This window comes from Akebia trifoliata, chromosome 11 (assembly GCF_017979445.1).
Source record: "Akebia trifoliata isolate Shusen 1 chromosome 11, ASM1797944v1, whole genome shotgun sequence".
Taxonomy (NCBI): Eukaryota; Viridiplantae; Streptophyta; class Magnoliopsida; order Ranunculales; family Lardizabalaceae; genus Akebia; species Akebia trifoliata.
In genome coordinates this window covers 29,983,123-30,001,599 of record NC_141385.1, presented here as the reverse complement: position 1 = coordinate 30,001,599, position 18,477 = coordinate 29,983,123, and the positions used below count along the sequence as shown (strand labels likewise).

The 18,477-nt window shown below is 34.8% G+C and overlaps 1 protein-coding gene and 1 pseudogene across 1 annotated transcript in view; both read right to left on the bottom strand.

Annotated features, from left to right (window-relative positions):
* Positions 1–12,781, bottom strand: part of LOC147391236 (squamosa promoter-binding-like protein 7) — a 33,093-nt gene extending 20,312 nt beyond the window's left edge. Inside the window, exons 1-2 of the mRNA XM_086417219.1 lie at positions 11,861–12,781; positions 9,575–9,693 (exon numbers count right to left, since the gene is read on the bottom strand). Of these exons, the coding sequence (XP_086273345.1) occupies positions 9,575–9,693; positions 11,861–12,417 (676 nt within the window). The 5' untranslated portion in view covers positions 12,418–12,781. The remainder of the gene's footprint in view (positions 1–9,574; positions 9,694–11,860) is intronic.
* Positions 12,782–18,140: 5,359 nt separating this feature from the next.
* LOC147391235 (5S ribosomal RNA) lies at positions 18,141–18,259 on the bottom strand (annotated as a pseudogene).
* Positions 18,260–18,477: the final 218 nt, after the last annotated feature.

The following is an 18,477-nucleotide window of genomic DNA, read 5'->3' as shown; positions in this document are numbered from 1 at the left end:
AGTTTATTAGAAGAAAAAAAATTGTTGTTGTTTAACCCTATCTAGAGAGAGAACTTTTTATCATTATACATGTCCTGGAGATGTTTTCTGTATCAATTCCCATCATTTTCAACATCATCTTGTTGTTTTGAAGTCTTAATACTTGTACACAAACCACTGGACATACCCAATTTTTCTCGATTGAATATCTTTGTCTTATTCCATGCTTGGATAATCCTAACTCAACTCATTTTCTATCTTGTCTTGTATGATCTTACCACACATCATGACACCCTCATCTCTACGATACTCCTATTTTCAATGATACTCCTATTTTCAATATGCTATTTCTTGATTGCCATCATTCAATTCATAAAACATAGCTAGTCTTATTATAAAATAAAATAAAAATCCTTTAGTATGGTTGATACATATTGGTGATGTAATAGTACAAGGCTACATGTCCATTTTAGCCACTCATCACCAATTCTATGGGTCACATCCATACAAATCTCTCCATCATTACGAATAGATTTAGCCATAATTCATATAGAACCAATGGCACGACTTAAGTTGGGATACCTAAACGGAAGACGGTTGTTTCCTGCGTAATAGAAACTTTGATCAAAGACAGAGAAGTGAATCACTAGCTAGTGTATGATAATATACATATGAAAACTAATTTCAACCATCTAAAAGGAAAACTTTCACGCAACTTTCAAATTTACCCAAAAATATGACTTTTAACTTTGGATGACTTTGTGAAACTCATTAAATTTCCCAGTAACCCACCATATAATTTCTCATGAAAGGGATGAACTATAGAGATTTAGATGAAAGGGAATCACCCCTCATATGCTTTATATGTCCTTGACCTCGCCTCACTACTTATATCTTATCTTCCCAAACCATTCATTTTCTTGTAAAGGACATGAACTCTATTCATTTGACACATGACAAAGTATTGATCTATTAATATATTGATGAGTGAATTGAAGTAGAATTCCAAATGATTATTTGAAGTCAAAAGTGTTTATTCTGATTTTCTACTAGAACTTTGATTTTCTTTTATTAGGGCCACGTACATAACTATGTGATTTGTAGTAGAATAACATAATGCAAGGGTAAAATAGTCTTTCCTGTTGAAAATAATTTAGTTAGTTGCTATTTTAGTCTTAATTTCTTAGTAGTGATAGTCTTCTATTTGATTCTTATTTATAGGGACTTTTCTGTAATTTGACCTTTTTAATTAATATAAATTTTGCCAAGCTCTCACAAAGAGACTTGACACAGTTATTCTCAAATTCTTCTTGGTATTAGAGCCAAGGAATTTTTCTCCTTCCTCTCTTTCTTCTCTTCACTCACTAAACCCTAACCTAGAGTCAAATCTCATTCGATCTTCTCCCCTTCAAGGGTATTTTAATTTTTTTCTCGTTTTATCACATGTTGCAATAATGCGTTGTGCTTATAAAATATACTAGGGTTTGTCTCTTCATAACATCCAATTTATTTTGTGTGTGCGATAGCAACTGAGCCACAATAGTGGCTGTTTTTGGTGCTACAATCACTATTATTGGAACCAAACAACAACCCTAAGAGCTTCAAATTTACCCTGCGACAGCCGTGACAGCAATTTTGGTCTCTGATTGACCTTGCAACTAACCTAAAGCCTCCGATTGACCCTGCGATAGGTCCCTGCGACCTCACTACAATCAGGCGATAGTAGTTTTTGGCTTTAGTTTGGTCCTGCACCCTCACTGCAATCAGGCGACAGTAGTTTTTTGGTTTCGATTTGGTCCTACGACTTCACTGCAACCAAGCGATAGTGTTTTTGGCTTCGTTTTGGTCAGGCGACAGTGGGTTTGACTTTGTTTTGGTACTACGACTTCACAGCAACCAAACGACAATGTGTTTTGTTTTGGTTTGGTCTTACGACAAGTCTAGTGGACCCTACGACAGTTTTTTTTTTTTTTTTTGTTTCGTTTTGGTCCTGCGACAGGCCTGGTGGACCCTGCAACAGTGTTTTTCTGGTTTTTGGCTTTGTTTTTGGTCTAATGACAAGTTTGGTGGACCCTGCGACAGTGGTTTTTTGTGTTTTGGTTTCGTTTTGATCCTACGATAGGTTTGGTTGACCTTTTGGAGGAGTACAACACTAGGACTCTTTTTTTGCGACTTGCAATTGCAGCAGCGGGTTGTTAACAGAGTTAAACAGCAGTTTGGACATTGCTCTGCTATTTGGGCTGCTATTTCTTCTTCAAATCTCCCTTCAAACCAGATCAATGTCTTCAGCACAAGGAATTCCAACTTCCACTATAGTCCTTGGGTTTAACTCTTCAGCTCAACGTATTACCACTGCACTTCTCAATGGTCGGAACTTTCAGTCATGGTCTCGATCTATGCGTCTCTTTCTAGGGAGTAGAGGGAAATCTGGATGGCTCTCTAAGACTATTACTAAACCACCTCTAAATGATCTTAAATTTGAATCATGGGAGATCGACAACTGCACTATCCCTTGATGGCTATTTAATTCCATGGAGCAGCACATTTATACCATCTTCATGTACCATGAGACAGTTCCATCTTTATGGTCGGCGCTTACTTGGACATACGCACATTCCAGGAATGACTCGAGGATTTATGAACTTTATCGAGACATTGCCCAGGCTACCCAAGGGACTCAAAGTGTCATTGATTACTTCGAATACCTTCAGTCACGTTGGAAAAAACTTTCTCACTATGAGTCTATGGCTGAATTGTCTTCAGAAGCAGCCGATTATGTTGTCGAGCAGATTGCTCGACATCAAACCTATCAGTTTCTTATGGGTCTACGTCCAGAATTTGAGGCACTTTGAACACAGATCCTCAATACCACTCTTTTACCTTCTTTATTTGAGATATTAACGACCATTGACAGTGATGAGCGTCGTCTCCATATTATTCCTCCTCAAACTCAGGTCCCTACCATTCTTTTTACTACAATTACAGATCAGATGGGCTTAGCTACCAACTCGAGTTTCTCCGACCCCCATACCCCTAGATCAAGGAATCGTGGTCGTGGTAGTCGTGATCGTGGTAAAAGGAGTGATCTTACTTGTAGTCATTGTTGGAAAACTGATCATGAGAAGGCTCGCTACTTTCAGCTCTATCCTCATCTGATACCACGATCATCCTCTACTTCATCTTTGGTACAAACTACTCCTCGTGCTGCTACAGTGGAGTCCTCATCTATTCATCTCACTGATCCTCTTTCACTTTGGACAATTGACTTGCAACAACTAAAAGCCCAGATTGCTAATATTGTCTGAGATCAGATCCAAGCTCACACTAAAACCTCTTCAACTGAGACCTTAGTTATTACTCCTCCAAGTACATCATCTGCAATCAATGTCACTCAGCCTAGCTCTACTCCTCTGACATGGGTTATTGATTATAGTGCCTCTGATCACATGACCAGTGAGTCTAACCATTTTACTTTTTCTATTTTTTCCACCACTCATAGGGGGGTTCACCTTGTTGACGGATCTCTTACACCTATCCACATCAAGTGTATCATCCCTTTATCTTGTGGGATTTCTCTAAATTCTATGCTTCATGTCCCTCACCTATCTCTTAACATTTTGTCTGTTAGCAATATTACTAAATCTCATAATTACTCAATTACTTTTTTTCCTACTCACTGCATTTTTCAGGACCTAACTTCGAATAGGATTTTTGGCAAGGGGTATGAGAGAGATGGGCTGTACATGTTTGGATCTCAGTCTACTGCTGTTCTAGCTTCCGTGCTTCCATCATCTAGCAGCCACATTTTTTCATTTGTCTCTAGATTTATGACATGCTCGCTTAAGGCATGCCCATTTTCAACAAAAACTGCTTATAGTGGACATAAATTTTTATGCTCTGTTTATGAACTTTATAAACACATACTTCTTATATTTCTCGTATGCATCAATTTAATGCAATATTTGATTTAGTACATTCTAATGTGTGGTGGCCTTCCCCTGCTACTGCCTTTAATGGTCATCACTATTATATTATATTTATAAATGACTACTCTCGTTGCACTTGGATTTATTTTATGTGTTCACGTTCTGAGATGCTCCCAAGTTTTGTTAATTTTCTTAAAATGATTCAAACTCAATACAATATCACTGTTAAATTCCTTAGATCTGATAATAGGGGGAATATATATCTGATGGTATTTGCTCCCATCTTCATGAGAATGATATGCTTCACCAGTTGACTTGTCCTTATACTCCTGAACAGAACGGGGTGGCAAACGCAAGAACCGTCATCTCATGAACATTGTCCGATGTCTTATTCGCGGAATACATGTTCCAAAGGCTTTTTGGAATATGGTAGTCTTTGCTGCGGCTTTTCTTCTTAATCGCGTTCCAAGTCGCACCTTAGAGGGACAGGGGCCCCTTCATGTCCTTCACCTGATAGCATTTTCTTCCCTACTACATCTCATGTCTTTAGATGCAGTTGTTTCATTCAGGACAAGACCCCCAATCATACAAAATTATATGACAAAGCCATTCGATGCATTTTTTGGGTTATTCCTTTATGTCCAAGGGTTATCGGTGTTATGATCCAGTTTCTCACCGTATCATCCACACTCTTAATGTTACCTTCTTTGAAAATGTTTCATACTTTCATACTACATCTATTTTGTAGGATTCTACTACTTTGCAAGACTCGTCTACCATCATGCTACCTTCTCCAATTTTTCCTCCGTCTTCGCCGTCGCTTCAGGTCTACACTCGTCGTACTCACCCCTCTACACCCTTGCCAACATACCCTCTTCTACCTCCACACCTATACTTGTTCTTATCCCTTCTATTTCTGACTCACTTACCTGTTATCCTTCGCAAAGGTAAGCGATGGTGTATTACTGATCATCCTATTGTCCAGTTTGTTTCCTATCAGAATTTTTCTTTCTCTTATTAGGCCTACTTTACCGTCACTGATTCTATTCGAGTCCTTCGGCCTGTATCAGAGGCTTTGCGAGACCCTTAGCGGACAAAAGCTATGACTGTTGAAATGGATGTTTTGCAAACCAATAATACATGGGAACTTGTGCCTCTTCCGTCTGGGGAACGGACCCTTGGTTGTAAATGGGTCTTCACTGTGAAATATCTCGCAGACGGTACTATTGATCGTTATTAAGCACGCCTAGTTGCTAAGGGATTTACATACTCCCGTGAAAGATTTTGGTGCTATGTTTGCTACAGTCACTGAACTCCCTACTGTTCATCTTCTTATCTTCCTAGCTGCTTGTAATTCCTAGCCACTTCAATTTGATGTGAAGAATGCATTTTTGAATGGTGATTTGACTGAGGTTATTTATATGGACCCTCCTCTAGGATTTCATCTTCAAGGGGAGTATTCTAGAAAAGTATGCCGCCTTTTTAATTCTTTGTATGGCTTGAAGTAATCCCCGCAAGCCTGATTTCATCGATTTTTTGAAGTTATTATTTCTATGGAGTTTTCTAGATGTCACTCAGACCATAATTGTTTTGTTTGTCGAAAAGTGAATGGTTGTACCATTGTTTTGGTCTATGTGGATGACATCATTTTGACTGGAGATGATGCACAATGGATTGACAAGGTTAAGACGCTATTGGGTCATGTTTTTAAGGTTAAAAACTTAGGTCCACTCAAGTACTTCTTGGGGATAGAATTGGCCTGCTCTCGCCGTGGCATATCACTATCTCAGTGTAAATACACATTGGATCTTCTTTGAGATACTATGATGCTTGATTGTCGTCCTGTTCCCTCTCTTATGGATCAGAATCATCATCTTCAAGCTGATTCTGGCAATCTTTTATCAAACCCCTCTTCTTATCAAAAACTTGTAGGCCGTTTGATCTATCTGACTAACACTAGACCGGACTTGTCCTTTGCGGTCAGTATGGCCAGCCAGTTCATGCATACTCCGCGTACTTCTCATCTTGATGCAGTTTATCGCATTCTTCGCTACTTGAAGTCACGTCCTGGTCTTGGGCTTTTCTACTCTTCCACTACTCAACTGCATTTGTCTTGTTTTACAAATGCTGATTATACTGGCTCTCTAACAGATAGGTCTACCTCTGATTTTTGTACCTTTTATGGTAATAATCTTATCTCGTGGAAAAATAAGAAACAAAATGTTGTATCTCGTTCGTCTACTGAAGCTGAATATCGTGCTATTGCCCTTGGTACATGCGAACTAATTTGGCTTCGATCTTTGCTGACAAAGTTGGGTTTTCCTGTTTCTGGTTCTTCTACTCTGTTCTGTGATAACAAGCTTACTATTATGTTTGCTTCTGATTCTGTTCTTCATGAAAGAACAAAACACATTGAGGTTAATATCCACTTTCTCAAAGAGAAAATTCGATCTGGTGACCTTCAGATAATCTTCGTTCCTTCTTCATATCAACTTGCCGATATGCTCACGAAATCTGTTGGTCCATCTATCACTAATTCTCATCTTATCAAGCTGGGTTTAGTTAATATATTATCCCCAACTTGAGGGAGTGTTGAAAATAATTTAGTTAGTTTCTATTTTAGTCTTAATTTCTTAGTAGTGATAGTCTTCTATTTAATTCTTATTTGCAAAGATTTTTCTATAATTTGACCTTTTTAATTAATATAAATTTCTGTCAAGCTCTCACAAAAAGACTTGACACAATTATTTTCAAATTCTTCTTTTCCAAAGTTCAATCAATAAAGAAAAGAAGAGAATATATAAACAAATAGGTAATGCTCCTGATATTTGATATTCTTAAAGTTGAATAAACATATTTCTAAAGATTTTTTCCTTAGAAATTTTTATTGAAGGAAAAAAATTCAACATTTGATAGTATAGTGAACCTTCAAGTCTTCGATCAGACATATGGTGTGAAAATATGTCATGCATTTATCAGCACTAATGATTGACATATGTGGTATGTTCGAGGAAAAGACTTTTTTCTTTCTTTCTTTCTTAAGGACTCAAGCCTTGGGTTCGTAATCTAACTCCAAAGGCAAGTGGAGTAGTTGATGGATTTCACCCCAATTGATGGGGAAAAGATGAAGAACCAATTTGGATACACATAGAAAAGTAACTTTTTATTTTTGAAAGTTAAAATGTTAAACAGTTAAAAAGCTCGTTTGGATTCATTTTAAAAAATTACTTTTAAAATTTAAAAATCTTAACTTTTTAAAAAGTAAAAGGATAATACTTTCTACTTTCTAAAAGTTACTTTCTCCCAAAGCAACTTTCTACTTCTATCCAAACGGGCTCGAAAAACCACCCCTCAATCAAAAGGACATTCTCAATAGAAGAAGCAAACTTAGAAGTCCAACAAGACTAAAAATGGGGGAGCACTAGCCATATCTCTCAAAAGGACTCTTCCCACTAAAAAAGTATCGATGATTAATTTAGCTACCATCAACTTACCACATTCGCTCTTTCAGAACTGTTGATTTGTAAATTAAATAAACCTATTTGAAATCCACTATTAAATACTTTCCAATTTCACATTTATCATAACATTTTCAAAATAAAAAACTAATATTTAACATAAAATATGTTTTTAAGATTTCTAAATTCAAAAAATTTCAAACTTAAATAACATTTCTTGGATGGAGTTCTTATAGCTAACGAGTGATTAAGAAGGAAAAAGTAAGCTTCATTTGGTCAATTGGAAGAATGTGTGCTCTATCATGAAACTAGGGGATCTTAGCTTCAGAAATGTTGGGAGTCTGAATGTGGCTTTGCTTGGAAAGTGGCTATGGAGGTTCTGGGTGGAACTGGAAGGTTTGTGGCGGAAGGTGATTGTGGTAAAATATGGAGATAATCCATCGGGTTGGGAGAGTGGGGATGTTGCTAGTCACATGGTTGGGGGGTGTAGAAGGGTATTTTGAAGGTTTTTCCGTAATTCAAGAAAAAAGTCACTTTTAAGGTAGGGATGGGGGACATAATTAGATTTTGGGAAGATACTTGGTGTGGGAGAACCCTTTCAGGGAGAGATTTTCGATGTTATTCACGTTATTTGAAAAAAAGAACCTTCCTGTTGCAAGTTTTCGGGTTTGGGAAAGTGGGACTATAGGGTGGGACTTGGGTCTTAGGAGATTGTTAAACAATTGGGAAATAACAGAGGTTTCTGATATGATGGGTTTTCTCGATAGTATGACAGGAAAAACTCAGGTGGACGATGTGAGATTGTTGATTCCCAATAAAAAAAAAGGATTATTCTCGGATAAGAACTTCTATAATGATTTGAGTTGGAGCAGAGATGTGATTTTCCCTCATGTTGCGGTCTGGTGTCCTAGGATGCCTTCCAAGGTCGCCTTTTGTGTTTGGACGGCCATTTTGGAAAGAATTCAAACGCAAGATCTTAGGAGAAAGGGGTTTTATGGCCCGAATGTGTGTAGCATGTGTATTTCAAGCGAGGAGCTTGCTAATAACTTACTTATGCATTGATAGGTTACCAAGGGGGGTGTGGGATCATGTCTTCTCTTTGTTTGGGGTGGATTGTTGCGCGCCAAGATCTATAAGAAGAGTCCATGAGGAATGGCTGCAGTTGGATTTTCACCTTGCCAATAAGCTAATATGGATCTTAACGCCATTCACGGTCCTTTGGAGCATTTGGTTAGAACGAAATACTAGAACTTTCCAAGGGAAGGCAAAGTCATCACAAGAATTAATTAGATCTACAATCAATCTCCTATTCTTTTGGTGAAACTTTTATAAGGAATTTAGAGGGGTCATTTTCAAGGACTTTTTGACATGGTGGGAGATCATTTGTAACATTGAAATGCTGTAGCGGATGTATTTTTTTTTTTTTCTTATAAATCAAAAAAAAAAAAAAATTTCCTTATGATCTTTTATTAAACAATAGAAGATGGAAGAGTCCAACGGGCATAAATCTCACACTATCTTAAAGCAATGAGAATTTGTGTATTAAAATAAATAAAATGCTTGAATGCCCTTATGATACATTTAAGGCACCAAGCCATTTATATTAGGATGATTTGGACATGCCCTTCGATGTTTTGATGAGTATTTAAGATACTCCCTATGTTTTCAAACTGATGGCAAATGTCTCTTGACCTGTTCTACTTTGGAAGACTAATAAAAATGACCTAAATGGCCTCTTCTTCAACCTTTAGCCAAAACCCTTAATTTTTCTCTCCAAAACCAGTCATCTTCAACTTCTAGGGTAAATCTTTTTTTTCCTCTCATCTTCAACCTTAAGATTCTCTCTCCTTCAACATTCAAACGTCAAGAACAAGATAGGATTTTTATGAAGTGGATGATAATGGATTTTTGGGGTGGAAAACCCAACGTTTTTCTAAGAGGTTGAAGACGGTAGATTTAAGGCGAGGTTGAATGAGTCAAAAATAATGTATCGTAAAGGTTGAAAAAGCTTGAAATTTGCAGATATTTGGCGGGAAATCAAGGGTTGTTTGAAAATACAAAGTGTCTCAAATATTTAGCAAAACACATCCCACTATATATAAAAATCTTGCAATATCACTTTTTTGAATAAATTATTTATCCAACAACTATATAATGAATAAATATTATTGAATTACAATCAAAGTAATGAAAAAGGTAAAAGAAATATACCTTGAGAAAGGTTTCTAGAAATGGACTCATTGGAGCCCTTTCTCCTCCGTTCATTATGACCTGCTAATCTTCTCCTGCAACTCCTCTTTGAATCATCAAACTCTGATATCACATGAAACCTAAAATCGCATACCCACCCAAAGAATACAAAAATTGATTTAAATATTTCAAATCAAAAGAAAAACTGAATTCGGAGTAATATTAAATAGAAAAATAAGACTTGAAATCATTAAGAAGCAATAAAGTTGTCATGACCATCGTCTAGACCTCATCCTAAATTTTTTGGTAGACGGAATGAATTCTATTTCAACGCTCAACTTTATTTTGAACCATATATTTAGTTAAGGCCTATTGGCTAAATACAACGATATCTTCTAATCACTTTTTTGTTCCAACATCAACCTTTGGGGCAGCACATTCCCATATTGATTGTTCAAACCTTCTATCATTCAGTCGATATTCCCTCTTAATTTTACAAATAAAATAAGATACTTAATCGCTTTAAGATAGTAAAATAAGGGTAGCAGTTGATCTATGACAAACGAACTATTTGATTTACGAAATAGTGGTGTGAATCCATTTTTCCATAAAATAGATGCGATGCATCTAATGTTGCAGAGGAAAACAACACCACCATGGACCTTGAACTACAAATTCGTTGTCACACTACAAAGCTCAAATGACATTTAAATAGTAAGAATTATGATAAATAGGCAAATGATAAACTTCTATTTGATGTTTAAATGTGTACACTACATGTATATTGTGGATTATTCAAAAATATCCCATAAATCTTCAATAATTAGTTCGATTTTTAATCTAATGATCTACCTTAATTTCTCTTGAGCTGTAGAATTTGATGTTTTTTCCTCCAATTTTCTGATAAAGCTTATATAAATATTAATTTTTGTAACCCATGTGCCTAATGGACGTGCCTCCCACAAGTCATGCATAGTTATAGAAACCTAGTCAATAACATATATCAAATGTCAAGTTAGATTTCCATCATTTTTATTTATTTATGATGGGTGTTTGGACCTCCTTTTAGAGCACCATATCCCAACCAAATCCCCCAAGTACATGCAATACCCCACAAACCAAGTAAGTGGGATAAATCCTTGCGGGTGGCCAACGAGGGGGATTTGAACTCAAGACCTCTCCCTTTTCAGAGGGAAGCCTTGGCCACTACATCCATCACTTGTTGGCTAGAATTCCTACATTAGGAATTGCAAAATCATTACTTCACAAAATCAATTAATGTGCACTCACATTTTTGGCCTAAATCAATAACGAAAAAATTGAAAGGTCTCAATCATCATCAAAGCTTATCCAAAGGATTTGAGTTTGGGTCAATGAATTAGGTTCCTCAATTCAATTTTGCCCAAAGCCTTGTCTTTTGTTACTAAAATTATGTTATTATCCGTTTTCATTATCTCAATTCATGTTTTTTTAGGCCTTCCTCTTGCTTTTTTTAGAACCTTCAACTCGTATATTCCTTCTAAATGGGATTGTAATTGGCTTTCATTGGAAATGCCAAACCATCTTAGTAAACTACTAAGTATAAAAGAGAGCTTTTGTTGCCACACCAACTTTCTATTACACGCTCATTAAACAATAATATAGGCACATAAAAGCTACAATTTGAAAAAATAAATAAAAAAATAAAGGTGAAGAAAAAGTGATTAGGCAATCCAATAACAGCCAAACCAAATGGAAGCAAAAGAAATAAATGGGATGCAATTATTAAAAATGGCACTATTTATCCGCATATTGAATTTGGTATTTTACAATTAAAAGTTTGTGTGGGACCATAAGCTCTCACAAAATTCAGCGAATTTTATTGAATTTAGGGTGAAAAATTCGCCAAACAAGGGACCACCTGATTAAATTGGTGAATTATCGAATTAATCAGCAAAATTGCCCCCTTCAAATCTCAAGAACAAGATCAGATTATTAGAAAGTTTGAAGCTTTTTTTTTTTTTTTTTTTTTTTTGGAGCATTTGCCCAACTCTTGAAATTTCACGATGAATTTATTCAAACTGACCCTTAGCTGGATAATTGCCAACAACTCCAAACTTGATTACTATGTTGACAGTATACTAAGCTTTTAGTGTTTTTTTTTTTTTTTTTTTTTTTTTTTTTTTCAAAGGTTGGCATGGCAAATATAAGTTTGAACCATAAATTGTATCGTGAATTCAGTGGAATATTATTAAATTTTGGTGTTTTATTAAGAAAACTTAGTGTGGTAGTATAAGATAAAAAATAAAAAAACATATATACACACACCTGCTACACTGTTGGCAAAACCTCTGCTCCAAGCCAAGGACCACCACCTTAGGCGCCTTTGAGTGCATCTCACACACCTTATGCCTTCGATGGTAATCCTTCGCATTCACCAACACCACATGACATCCTTCTACTTGACATCTAGGCATCACAACCGTTGATCCAACCTCCACTCCTCCCGATCTCCCCTTCTTCTCACACACGTGTCCACCATTACTACCATCTTCAAAGTAATGTCTCTTCCCGAGTTTAAGACACGTGAGGTGAGGGTCTGGATGCACTTGCGACGCACCTGAGTACATCAAACTTTGATGTTCGTAGTAGTTGTTGTTTTGATGGTGGTGAGGGTGCGTAGTGTCACCCAGATGAGAGAACATCATACCGTGCGCCGCTGTTGTTGTTGTTGTTGTTGTTGTTGTTGTTGTTGTTGTGTCTTCGTTGAATGGGTTACCGTTACTCCAATCAAACCTAGATGTCCCAACTTCCCGAAAATCCCACGAGATATTGCTATTATTACCATTCTGTCCTCTCCCATTGCTGTAGTATTCTTCTTCCATCTCTCTCTCTCTCTCTCTTATAAAGGCAACAAACGAAAGCTCTATATATAGACTGAAAGCAGAAACAGCATTAAAGAGCTCTATATATAGAGATAGAAAGAGAAAAGGAGAGAGAGAGAGAGAGAGAGAGAGAGAGAGAAGCGAATGGGGGTTTTGAGAGAAAAAGCTGCAGAGGTTGCGGGAGAGAGAGAGAGAGAGAGGCTCGTGCGTGGGGGAGTGGGTGGGGGATGAGCGCACGTGCTGAGTGAAGAAGGTGGGACCAGTACACGTGGAGTGAAATGATTTGTGAGGAGGAGGAGAGAATGGAGTCAGGATGACAGTAGTGGAATTAATGAGAGAGAGAGAGTAGAAGTGACCAAACTGAAAGAGGGAGAAGAGCATTTAATTTACTTCGACAACGTAGTTCATCAACTCACTCGGATGATTCGATTCGTCTTGGTTAAATGTCATGTTGACTCGTCACTCAATTCATTTTAATATACATACCAAGTCAATTCAGAAATGAACCCAGTCAATTTATAAATTTATGAGCTAAAAGATAAATAGATTCTATTCCCACACCAATTCATATGTAAATCCGCACGCAGCTTGGGGTGGTGTAAGCAAAAGCTGGTGTTGCAATAGAAGCTCTCAAACAAATATTTTGGGCTCTTTAACCTGCTTGATCCTTATTATATTTTTATTATATTTTACTGAATTATTATATTGTGCTGCTCGAAAGATGTAGTTGTGTTTGCGATTGTACTCTCACAATTCACAAATTCAATAGATTTTTCACTTCTAATATTGTAGATTCAATAATTTTACTTTTGATAGTTGTTTCTAATTTTGGAGTTCTTGATTGTACTACATGTTGGTTTGATCGTATCAACCACAAAGATGGTGATGTGTGTATATATATATATGAGATTCTTTCAACTGATGTTCATGGAATGTTAGATCGCATATATCTTCAATGAACTTACACCACTTTAATTATATTGACTTTTGTCAAATCAACTTGATTAATGTTAGATGCTATGTTCGACGATCATGATGCACATAATAAATTCGATTCCTTGAAAAATATGTTCACCAACTTTACAATAAGGACTATGTGTCCTTCACCCATCCCCGATGTATAATCATTTAATTTTGTTTGTCTACTATTGTTAAGGTTGTCAATGGATGAGTTCAGGCGAGGCTCAATTAAGTTGTAATCTAACTCTAAAGCGACGGATTCTACTCAAATCAATCTTATACATCTACCTAGCCTGACCCTAGCAGGCTCAAGCTTGGCTCTTGTTAAGTAGCAAAATAAAATGACAAGAGTTCAATTTTTTTAATGAAAATTATGGATTTTGAAAAATAAAATAAAATTGTATTTCAAGGTTATCTTGTCAAATTTGAAATTAATGTCTTATTAACCTATAATTGGTATAAATGAGAGTTAAATTATAATTATACAATATATTTTACTTTTATTAGAAAACAATTATCTAATTAAATATTAAATATTTTGTGAATATTTCTAAAAGATATAATAGCGGATCGAGGTCGAGCTGGATACTATTACGCCTTAGCCCAACTTGAATTTGATGGGTTAAAAATTATTGAGCTCTCCTACCTTGAGGGTTCAATATTAAAGTCCTAATCCTTATTTTTTTGAGCAGGTCAAATCGGATTAACGGATTCGACTTTTCCTTGGAAGATCTCATCTATTGTCTTAGATTTGATATGATTTTTTCTTATTCTTATAAATACTAATTTAAAATAATAATAATAAAATATCTTTAAATCTATATAATAAAACACAATAGTAGATCTCATTCCACCTACAGTTTTGTGAGTTATAAGCATCCAACTCCAATTAATATAGAGTGAAATCAACACCACCCCAATTTATTATCTTTCATTTTAACCCTTTTTTAATTTTATTGTCTTCCCCCCCTCTCCTAAATTTTCAATAGTATCCTTCTAATTTTACTATCTTTCATCTTTTACCATTTTTTCAATAATTCCTCTTTAACTTTACTATCTTTTATTTTTTACCAATCCCAAAGAGGATGCATATTTCGTAGGCATCAACAAAATTTAGTATTAAAATACTAGTGTTTTAAAAATTGGGTTGGCTCGGGTTCGACCAAATTTTTTATAATATTCGATTCAATTGGTTAAGAACCATTATTTCATCATGAATCGTCGGTTTGTTTTGGATCAATGGTCCAACTATCAAAACCATCTATCTCGGAAAACCAACGATTGAAAAGTGTAAAAAATTTCCAACCAGATCACAAAATCTATATAACCTTGTTTTAGTAACAAATAAATTTAAAAACTAACTTAAACTAGAATTCTAACAATTACTAATTTGTAAAAATCTTAATTTAGTATTAAATAAAATTATAATTCTAACAACTAATAAATAACAATATCTATAAATTATATATTTATAAAGATTTTTAAATAAATAGAATCTTCTTAAATTAAAATTCTACTAATTTTGTAAAGATTAATCCTTGATTAACTTAAATTTAAATTTTTTAACTAAGAAAAGTTGCGTTTTAAAAAAAAAAAAAAATTTTGAGTCGACTCTTTGGACATCCTGGTCAAGTTTTAAAATGCTCGAGAAGAAATCTGTACTCCAATACCTGGTTAAAGCGAATATGTCAACTTTTCACTATAAGAGAACCTGTAGCTACTGTACTACTTGGAGTACAGGATCAATTTGAATTTGAAAAGCTATATATCCAGCTTGTTAACGTTTCTGGTTAAATTTTATATTATTGGCCATTGTAACACGTGGCGACATAGGAAGGTGGAAAGTAAGATTTCCTGTATGAAGAATCAATTCGACAAGATATACGTTACCAGATTATGGGATTGCGTTCCAGTGGTGGACAAATAATTCTATGCAACTAATGGTCACAAACATAGAATCAGTCAAGATTGATATCTTTGGTGGGACTACTTGTAAATCTTCCTTACTTGATAAATAAGCTTTACAAGTTTGGGTCCCACCCACTTTATACAAGGGCCATCTGAAAAAAGTGAAGCTGGACCTACATTGACTAAGTGGAACAAGACAATAGGGATGGAGAGTGTTTTGTTACAAACTTAATACTACTCCAATTTATTTTACAAGAGCCTTAAGTCTCATCGTGCTGTTTTTTTTTTTTTTTTAATTGAATTTCTCGATGGATAGCCAACCGGCCTATATTTGGGCTTTGTCAAGTCCATAGATCATGGTCTTGACCAAAGATTAGTCTCAGGGCAAGTGTAACGCCCGCAACACATGCAACAGATTAGTGAGGGTACGCCCTCGTGAGTGGCCCCTGAGGAATTAATGCTCATACTGAGTATCGAACTCATAACCTACGGGCATTAACCACTTATCAGTCTGCAATTGCCATTGAACCAATCCTCGGGGTTTAAGCCCTATTATGTTGATCATGTTTGTTTCATTTATCTATTTTTTATTATTATTATTAGAGAAACTTCAATGGGTCTCTAAATCTCTAAATTTGGAGATAAAGACGTCAGAACCCAACTTCAATTGGTCTTTAAATAAAGATAGTCCATATAAATCATTGTTCCTAGTTCCAAATTTAGAGACATTGGAAAATTTTGGGGACCTCTCTAAATCACTATTCATATTTTTTAAATACCCATTGTATCCCCTCTTTTTCACATAAATGTCATTTTTAACTTTCATCGTTTTATAAAACATATTTTAAATATAATTTGTGCCTTCTACTTACTTTCAATTATTTTCATTCAATATTATATATATATATATATATATATTTGAAAGATGCTATTGGTACCCCAATTTTTTAAATTATTTGTCACACCCCAATAAAAGATTGGAACACAACATTCAAATGTTACAAAATTTTGATTCAAGGTATAACCTCAACATTACAAAGCATTATAACACATTCAAACAACTTCAACAGTTGTTTACAATTAGGACTAGGATCATATAAAATCTAGCAAATAAAAAAGAGAGAATTTCTATTGAAACTCATATGCTTTAGTTTTATTCAAAAATTTGATCAAATGAAATTTATATGATTTTTACACTGAACACATATCAAGAATCACAATACATATAAATTTTCATTTAAAACTTATATCTGATACATTCTCGTTGAAAATACTATGTATTAAATTATTTATTTCTTATTTTTTAAATTCTTAATTTTTTTTACTTTTGAATATAGACTCTGAGATTACTTGATTTAGATCTATAACGAATTATTTAAAAATCATGCTAATTAGAGTTTTATGAGTTTATTGAATGTCGACAAACTAGAAAAAAAATAGATTTTATAATTTTTGAAGGTATTTAATATTTTAATGAGTCATGAACATATTATTTTTAATATTAATAGATTTCTTAAAGTTTTCAAAATAGTATTAGGGATATAGATATGAATTTTCTATGCTAATTTATGATTTTTCAAAGTCGTAGATATCCCAAAACTAGTTAGCTGTTAGAGATTAATATATATTTATTTTTTTCCTTTATTTATTTATTGATTTGACTTTAATGTAGTTAATGTTATTAAACTAAACTAAACATCATGTCAATCAAACCCAAGTTTTGGACATATGAATTGGACCAAGAAATTGAGTTAGGTCTTAAGATTTGATATTTGGGGTGTGATAATCAAAAGCTACTAGCTATTACTCTATGCAACTTTCATTCCAATTTGAGTGTTTGGCAAGTATCACACCGGTATGTGTGTGATAAGTGCCATAAAATGTATAATTTAATATTGATTCATCGGGCACTTATCAGGATTTTCAACCTAAAGTATTATTTTTAATAAATAATTTCCTAGAGTAGGTTTTCAATTTAATTTAATGGTTTTTAGATTAATTAGAATTTTTGTGTTTTTTTTTTTTTTTTTTTAATTTATTGGTAAGCTGGGGTTTAAGGGACCCCTCCCTAAAAAACACTACTAACAAGTGTAGCTACAAGATAGATCTTTTTCTGCAATTCTTAGAAGATCTTGAGGAATATTGGACCTATCTTGAATAATAAAAAACTCATCTGAAACAGCTCCAAATTTAGCTAAAAAATCCGCTGTCCTGTTTGCTTCTTTCCACTAAAATTCAAATCTACATTCGTCAAAACATCGAACTAGATCTGCAATTTCCATCAACATTTCTTCATACTTCCATGAAGGTATTATTTCTCTCTTTATGTAATTGATTGAATATAACGAATTTGAAGAAATCAGAATTCGTTTGAAATCCCTCGAACTTGCAAACTTCAATACTTCCAAGATTGCTTGAATTTCAATATGAATGACATCTTCTTCCTCAATGTTACTCCAGCCGGCAAAATGAATTATCCCATCTTTGTCTCTCCCAATGAACCCAATTCCCGCCCCTTGCATTGATCGAGATCCATCCGTATTAATCTTCAGCACATTGTCCGTTGGGGTATCCAAGATATACTTTGTATGGCAACTGGCACTATAGAAAAATCACATGCCTAGTTGTTCAAAATTTGTAGTGTTACCTGTGGAGATTTATCTTCAACAATCATCCCAACAAATTGGTTCCTCACTGCCTCTCCCACCTGATTTAAAACAACTTCCTTTTGTACATACATCTCTTCGAACAGCCTTTGATTCCACTCTTTCCAGTAGAACTATATCATTGTACAAAATGTTATATTCAACATTCAATTTATCTATTTTTTCGGAAACCACACGTTCAAAGTGGGAGGGGTGAAACACGAGGACTACCCAAGAGGTTACCCATCTTAGTACTACTCTCACCCAAGCACGCTTAACTGCATAGTTCTGATGGGATCCGATGCATTAGTGCTGATATAATCACACCCATTTTTGTGTTTTTATTATTATTATCAATTTTGGAGAATTTGATTCATGTACTATCTATATTGCATATATTTAAGGAGACCAAGTCAACATATGAGACTTAAAAAGCAGATAAGTCAAAATAATGGAGTCAATCACGAAAACGCAAAGTCAAATGCGCAAAGACTGATCCGAGTCTATAAATAGAGATCACTTTCTATAATTTCTCATTCTCTGATCT